General features: G+C 32.3%; 1 protein-coding gene and 1 long non-coding RNA gene across 2 annotated transcripts; both read left to right on the top strand.

Annotated features, from left to right (window-relative positions):
• Nucleotides 1-1,403: 1,403 nt before the first annotated feature.
• Nucleotides 1,404-2,587, top strand: LOC125585126. The gene is made up of 3 exons (XR_007322025.1): nt 1,404-1,735; nt 1,979-2,082; nt 2,171-2,587. It is a non-coding gene; the product is annotated as an uncharacterized LOC125585126 (long non-coding RNA).
• Nucleotides 2,588-3,747: 1,160 nt separating this feature from the next.
• On the top strand, nt 3,748-7,379 carry LOC106374202 (beta-glucosidase 16-like). The gene is made up of 12 exons (XM_048753671.1): nt 3,748-4,134; nt 4,213-4,282; nt 4,504-4,562; nt 4,671-4,746; nt 4,821-4,898; nt 5,068-5,155; nt 5,235-5,490; nt 5,777-6,110; nt 6,232-6,263; nt 6,452-6,554; nt 6,662-6,758; nt 6,962-7,379. Exons 1-12 carry the CDS (start codon nt 3,988-3,990, stop codon nt 7,164-7,166), a joined length of 1,545 nt encoding a protein of 514 aa, XP_048609628.1. The 5' UTR covers nt 3,748-3,987; the 3' UTR covers nt 7,167-7,379.
• Nucleotides 7,380-8,499: the final 1,120 nt, after the last annotated feature.

The following is an 8,499-nucleotide window of genomic DNA, read 5'->3' as shown; positions in this document are numbered from 1 at the left end:
TATATGTTTTTCTCACCATCGTAGCCAAAACACTCTGCACATGTTTTTGCTTTCTATCAATATTCTTAGAATATCCACAGGTTTACATCATCCTTTCTCTCTTTGAGTTTAGGTTGAAAATGCCACTGGAGTATACTCCTCTTTCTCAGCCCAATTCATCTAAAAAAGAATGGAAAATCAGAGTGTTGGTCTCACGGGTATGGAACTACTACTCCAAAAATAAATCTGAAGTTGTTCTCGGGATGGAAGCTATCCTTGTGGATGAAAAGGTGTATATATTTTGATATCTAAAAATATTTTGTAGAAATAGTGGTTGAGTGTATACATAAATAGTCGTTTGTTTTCTACTTATATGTTGTATACTCATCAAATTTTGATATGATCTCTAAACTTTCACACTTGACAGTGAGAAAGGATTCAACCTTCTGTGAAACAGAAGTTGATTAAAAAAAATTGGAAGGGACCTAAAAGAAGGAGAATATCTAAATGTTATGAAATTTAAAGTGTTGGGTAACCATGGTGATCCCGGTTGAGATTAAGAGATTAAAGATATGAATTTTGAAGTGTTGGGTAATTTTAAATATAAATTAACATTTACATTTAAAAGCCTCTAAATCCCGGTTGAGATTAAGTAGGGGTTATTGGTTGTTGTATTTTAATGGATTTGAAAATCCGAACTAGATCTAGTGTTATTGGTTCTATGATTTTCAAATATGTATTAAAATCATGTGTTATTGGTTTAATGATTCATAAATTCTGTATCAAATCAAGTGTTATTCGATCGTACGGATTTACTAATATATTTGATTTTATAATGGATTTGAATGGATTTGTTTGGATTTGTTTGGATTTTTTAATTAAAAATACAAAGACTCAAATCCGAGGGAAAACCTCCGGATTTGCATATTTTGCTTGGATTTATAAATACTATATGGATTTCTAAATCAATCAAAATATATAAACCAATAACACCTCCTAAAGATATGAACATATCTTTTTTTTTGGAACAATTTTAGATATTATGTAAAATAGTTTCAACAGATTTACTTCAATATTATCCATAATTATAATATATTTAAAGATTACTAATTTATTTAAATTTACAATTATAATAAATTAATTAAAAATATTTCAGATTCTCGCCTGTGCATAGCACGGGAATGAACATTAGTTAAGAGACTAAACCAAAACCATAGAAAAGAAAAAAAAAACAATTCACTTATGCATTATAATTTTTTTTTTGCTAAGGACTTATGCATTATAATTCTAGAAATATTTGACATTAATCGTTTTCATTTTTGTGAGATGAAATAATTAGTGGTACTACAAAATCTATAATACAATGAGACAGTTCCTTTTTTTTCTGAGGCGACACGTCAGCAAAGTGTGTGGGTCCCACCTCCGTTTCGCGTGCCGTTTTTTGTTAACTCGCGTGTCGTTTCTCTTCTTGCCTGAAGTTTTGTGTTTCGCATGGGCTTTAGGTTTTCATGTCGGCCTGTTTGTTCTTCTACTCAAGATCCTTCGTCTGTGGTTGTTCCCATTCCAGCGAGTCAAATATCAAAATCAAACGCTGCTGCTTCGGCTTCTGCTTCTCCATTTATACGCTGCTCGCAGCATTTAATACGAATCAAAAACTACAAATACCACCATAGCACTGGGCTTCACCTCCACTGTAGCTACCCCTCAGTATTCTTAGATGTTCATAGGCCGTCAGCAACTGTTGATCACAGAAAAGGTACATACTCATATTCTCGGATTTGTCGACGAAAAGGTACATAATCTATACATCAACGAGATCTCTCGATATGGTTATGTTATTCAATATTTATCGATCCGAACTGTGAAGGCTGGTATGGCTTCTCCTGAAGCATAGCTCCACCTACAGCCTCACAAACTTATAGGCAAGAAAGAAGTTAAGATTTGCTTTCTTGTGTTGTTTTATTGGATTCCTTATGACAAGTTTTATGTGGTAATGCAGATGGATCTTACCAAATGGAGATAATATTGGAATTTCTGGGCAAGAACAAGTGCTCACAAAAATGACCGTAAGCAAATATTGGTTGGGTTTCTGTTAAGCTTCAGGTTAGAACTTTTTTGGTCATACCAGTTAGTATTTGTTTCCAGTTTCGATTAAGATTTAATCTTACTTTTGTTTCTCTTCCTTGGTTAGGTAAAGATGTTTCCCAAGGCTGATGACTTTCAGAATCAGGCTCAGCCTCTTGAAGATCTTGCAAGAAGGTTTAAATATAATGTATTTTACGATGCTGACTCTTCCCATATATATTTAGTTATGTAGATTTTCTCTTCATGTGTCTATTTTTACTTGCGGGCCTGTTGAGGTTACTCTTTACCCCTAAAGTTTTAGCCTTTTGTTTGTGATAGTTCTATCAGAAGTTGTTGGTCACCTGAACTATCATTGTGGCTCGCTAGGTCATACTTTGTTGGGGTCCTTACCATGTTCTTAATTTTTGTTGGTCCTGTCCTTTTAGATCTTTGGTTTTAATGTCTCCAGCGATCCTTTGCCTTCGTTTATGAAGGAAGTGTTGTGGCTTTTGACTGAGAGTAAATGTAATTTCTATTAGTTTCATCAGCCTCCTTGTGTGGAGCTTTAGTTTCAGGAGATGATGTTTAATCTGTCTGCTTAGTTTCTCAATCTTTTGAGCAGTTTGGGTTGTTGTTTGGTATTCCTTTTGTAACCTCAGGCTGAAGTTTTAATGAAAATATTGCTCAGGGAAAAAAATATAGAAAATTTGAACTTTGCAATGCCATTCTTGACTTTATTGAGAGTAGAGTATGTAAACAAAACGGCTATAAGTTTCTGATGTTTGATGCATGATTGACGCTTTGTCATCTACTGATAATAAAGGTACAAGCAATTGTGGATTGATCTATTGTTTTCTTAAACAGGTTACTGAGATTGAGAATAACCTGAACCCCAACTATTTTCAAATCAGATCCATCACCAAGCAATATAGAAGTACAATACTTTTAGCATTTTCTAATGATTCATGTGATCTGTATTGAATTTGCAAATTATGATTTTTGTTCAGGATTTTGCGTTACTATAGGTCAGTGCGAGTTCTAGAGTGTGAAAGATACTCTTTGATGTTTCTTTTTGGGATATATTTGAAAAGATAAAAAATTATACGAAAGTTGCAGGGAAACACAAGTGTAGTGTCTGGGGTTGAAAAGACTTTTGATCAGTTGTTATTAAACTGTTCGGACAATGTGACACTACATGAGCTTAGACCATCGTTATCCCAGAAACCCCTTCTTAAATTTTTTTTTTTTTTTTTTTTGAATTAAAAAAAAAAGTTGAAAAAAACCAATCACGGGCGCCACGTGTCAGTGGGACCTGCGAACAATGTAAGAAACCCTTAAAGACCGACTACTATTTGGTAGTTTTGCTAACCGGTTTCTTAAAAAAAAAATGGATCCTACGCGGGATCCACACGCTAAAAACCCTCTAGTATTCTTGGCTAAAGATGCTCTGAGTGAGCAGGGAACCAAATACGTCCGGCACGTGAAAATAATAAACGTGATGATTTGAGAGATGAATGGAAATAACACTGAAGAGGATTGTGATATCAACCCAAATAAGCAAATAAATTTAAACTGGGTGAATATATCTCGCACTATTATAGCATTATTGACGACATATAATATAACATACTAACCTCGCGCTTGCGCGGGGTGAAGGAACCTAGTTAATTTTGAAAGGCGGAATTGTCTACTTAATTCTTACGTCTTAGCTTTGCAATTACTTTTTTTCTGTGATGACTCAGATTTTGATTAATTTAACTTAATATCTTCTGTTTTATAGGATCTTGAACGATAAGAAAATCGTATACACTATCTGTCTCCTCCCATCAATTCTATTTATAGATACAAAGCATGAAAGTCAAACATTTCCCATTCTCTTATAAAGTTTTAACAAACAAAAATTCTTATAAATAAAAACTATTGATTTTTTTTCTTACAGAAACTATGAGAAGTAAATGTCTCCTTTTACTGTTGATCATAACTTTCATCTACGTTGGAGTTTCTGCAAATAATCACTCCTCAAGACCTATTTTAAGGAGAAGTGATTTCCCAGAAGATTTCATTTTTGGATCTGCCACTTCTGCATACCAGGTTCAGTTCTTACTATATATTGCATATACTTTTGTTTTATTTTATATTTTTGTTAACTTTTTCGATTTTTTTTTGTAGTGTGAAGGTGCTGCTCATGAAGATGGTAGAGGACCAAGTATCTGGGACACCTTCTCTGAAAATTTTCCAGGTTTTTTCTTCCTAATGAAAAACCCTAATATTTTTGGATCTCTACCAAGACTCAAATATTCTGAATTTTTTTTTCTTGAATTGGGTTTTATAACACATGACTCGGTTTTTATCTTATGTTCATAGCAAATGGGTTGATGATGATGAACATGCAAGGTTATTCAGTTATTATTACTTTCTTGAAATTAAATTATTCAATAAATAATTTTGTCTTCTTTTCAGAGAAGATATTGGATGGTAGTAATGGGTCCATTGCTGATAATTCTTACAACCTATACAAGGTATTGCTTTTTCATGCAACTAAAATGTAAACAAACATTACATTTAAATTCATGAAATCTTTTTTTTTTTGTAATTTGAATTCATGAAAACTTGACTTGGAAATCCAGGAAGATGTGAATTTGCTGCATCAAATTGGCTTCCATGCTTACCGATTCTCGATCTCATGGTCACGGATTTTGCCTCGTAAGCTATAGATCCGAGCAAAACCTTTTAGAGTTTTTGAGTGAATAGAAGTTGACTATTTGTTTGTTTATCAGGTGGGGATTTAAAGGGAGGTATCAACCAGGCCGGAGTAGATTATTACAACAACTTGATTAATCAACTTCTGTTAAAAGGTAAAAAGATTATCTGTTTCTCAGGTGACAAGACGACTTTTCCTTTCATAACATATTGAGTGAATCTTGGTGATGTTTATTATCTTGAGAACACCCTTTAGAAATTTCAATATTCGTCGAGAATGCAACATTTAACGTTTTTTTTTTTGGTAACGATGTAAATGTTTAGGAATGAAGCCATTTGTCACAATCTTTCACTGGGACCTACCAGAGGCACTTGAATATGCTTACGGTGGCTTCCGCGGAGCTGAGATTGTGTAAGTCTTCTGTCATCTCTAAATGGTAAGATTACGACAACATAAAGATGTTAAATGGTTCTTTTTGGAAATGAAACAGGAATGATTTCCGGGACTATGCAGAACTCTGCTTCCAGAAATTTGGAGATAGAGTGAAACATTGGGTGACAGTAAACGAGCCATTTACAGTGGTACGTGATGCTTACATAATTGGTCAAAAGGCACCTGGAAGATGTTCCAGTTTCACTAATCCTAATTGCACCGGGGGTGATGGAGCCACCGAACCTTACATCGTCGGCCATAACTTCCTCCTCGCTCATGGAGCCGCCGTCAAGATATACAGAGAAAAGTACCAGGTATGTTTGCTATGTTTCTAACGTATACACCAGTTGCTTGTTTGCTTTGTGTTTGATTTATGTTCTGGCGCTGGCTCTGTTTTTATCATATTTTATTTTGTTTTTGAAACATTGATTTTGGTCTCTAAATTTTTTGAAAGTCATATACATAGACTCCAAATTAGATATTTTTATAAAAATTCTTAGTAAATATTCATAACCTTCAAAATTTCAGGACCAGCACTACTTAAAAGTTAGACGGTTGTAATTTGTGTGTGGTGTTCCGCTCCTACTATTGTGTTTGCAGGCAATTCAGAAAGGCAAAATTGGTATCGCCTTAAACACAGAATGGCACTACCCTTACTCGGATTCTTATGCTGACAAACTAGCCGCAGCTCGAGCCACGGCCTTCACCTTTGACTACTTCTTGGAGCCAATCGTCTATGGTAGATACCCAGCCGAAATGGTAAACCATGTGAAAGACGGTCGCCTTCCTACATTCACACCAGAAGAGTCATCAATGCTAAAAGGATCATATGATTTCATAGGTCTTAACTATTACTTATCTTTCTACGTTAAACACGTGCCGTGTGCAACTGAAAACATCACCATGTACACCGATCGTTGCGCCAGCATAGTAGGTCCGTGAACCATATGTGTTTTTTTTTTACGTTCCATATGGTTTTATATAAATTGACTAATTTTCTCGAATTTATATTGAAATTCTACATTACTTATATAATATTATGTATATTGTATTAGGTGAGCGAAATGGAGTGCCTATCGGTCCAACGGTAAAATTATTCTATCCACTTTTAAATAGTCAAGACTTTTTAGATAAATCTCCCAATCAAATCAAGGTTTCCATGATTGTTTAAGTTAATAATCCAAAGATATATATATATTGTCTTAAACAATAGTGGTTTATTTAGACATATGTAGTTTCTATTAGGTAGTTTCTATAATCTATGATTCAATTCAGGCTGGTTCGAGTTGGCTTATGATATACCCCAAGGGTATTCGTGATCTTCTACTGCATTCAAAATTAAAATACAATGATCCCGTCTTGTATATAACAGAAAACGGTAAGCCATATCATGAAGAAACTCTATCTGTTAAAAGAACTTTTAGAACCAAAAACTAATTAGACTGATATTACTTTGTTCTCATCTCATTTTAAACAATCATGTAGGAGTGAATGAACCTAACACTGGAGAAATCTTTCTTAATGACGACTTGAGAATTGACTACTACGCTAATCACCTTAAGATGGTTCGCGATGCAATCTCGTAAGCACTCCCTTAACATAACACAGTTTCACTTGTTTGTTGAGTTTACGGTTCAATGATACACAATTATATTTAGAGTAACAATGAATCGCCAACACAAATGTAAATGTCAGAACAATCAGGAATTCAGGATCGTATTTTCATGCATGATTTGATTAAATAATGTTGAACGATATTGAAAACTATTTTTACGTAAAATGTAGGATGGGGGTGAATGTGAAAGGATATTTGGCATGGTCGTTGATGGATAACTTCGAGTGGTCGGAAGGATACACGGTCCGGTTCGGGATAGTGTATGTGGACTTTAGAAATGGACGTAAGAGGTATCCCAAGAAATCAACTAAGTGGTTTAGGAGATTGTTGAAGGGAAAGTATAATGGGACTAAACAGCAAGTGGCTGTTATGTAGTAAATCATGAGCTTCACGATTTGTTGTCTACGTATGATAGGATATGTAGCGTGCTTTTCCATGTGCAGAAAATAATCTATTTTGCTTTTTTAAATTGGATCATCCCTTAAAAAATTACTTAAATATATTTTTTGCATACCTATTTTAATTAATTTAACTATTCTAAAAAAATCAAATAGATATTCCCATATTTTCTTTGAATAAAATTTTTTCATATCTTTATATTTATAATATTATTATATTTTTCATTAAAGCAACATTTTAAAAAATTTAGTTATTTTCGTTTTTATTTATAATATAAATTTTCACTTAAACAAACCCTTTAAATATTTAATTAATTTCGTAATTATTAAAAAAATAAATGTATATTTCATTTTTACGAAAATAAACCTTTTCATTGTCTAATTAATTTTGTAATTATATTAAACTCATTGAAAATTTTGTATTAAATTTGTGATATTAATTTAACATAATATATTTCATTTAAATCTTTCATCTCTAACAGTTAGGATTTGTTAATTTAGAATTTTGTATGGCACTGTTGAAAATATGCTATCAATATGAATGATCGGTCTACAAATGTTATTTTGAAAGTGCATTCAGTTTCTGTCATTAAATATAGTGTCGATTTGGTTTTATTTTTTCAATAATAGAAGTATATGGCTGCTTTGTTTATAAAAAGATAATCAAGCTTATTTTTATATAGACCATATTCATATATTATTCATTAATGTAATTCTTTTGTTTATTTATCTTGTGCAATTTTAAATGTGCAATAGGTATTGTACCAATTTATGTCATTAACATAAATAAGAGATGAATGACTGAAAAAAATATATTTCATGTGATATTTTTGTTTTCAGTGTGGTTATTATCAAATGTAGTCGTAGGTTTAAGTGTTAATTATATAAAATGATGGATGATAAATGAAGAATTGTAAACAAAAGTTTAACATTGAAAGATTCATTGTAAATAATCCAAGAGTTTTGGGGTAAAAAATTCTAAATTATCAATAGAAAACATAAGAAACCTCACAAAACATAGATAATAAAGAGAAAATCAGGTTTAAAATGACAAAAACAAAGACAATGAATTAAAATTTATGGTTTAATAATTTAAATGAAGTGAATGTTTTATAAATTACACTTAATATAGGTTATTTAGTCAAATAACAAGTGAAATCGTAAGAAAATTAATATCTAAGTTAATATTAAATTGAACAGAATTTGTCGTAAATATCACATAATGTAAGGTTTTAGTTAATGTTCATGTTTTAATAAGAGAGATATCACAAAGAATTTGAAACAATAAATTAAATTACTGCGTGTAAACT

Source organism: Brassica napus, chromosome C4 (assembly GCF_020379485.1).
Source record: "Brassica napus cultivar Da-Ae chromosome C4, Da-Ae, whole genome shotgun sequence".
NCBI lineage: Eukaryota > Viridiplantae > Streptophyta > Magnoliopsida > Brassicales > Brassicaceae > Brassica > Brassica napus.
The sequence above is the reverse complement of the archived record's forward strand: the minus strand, read 5'-3'. Positions and strand labels throughout refer to the sequence as shown.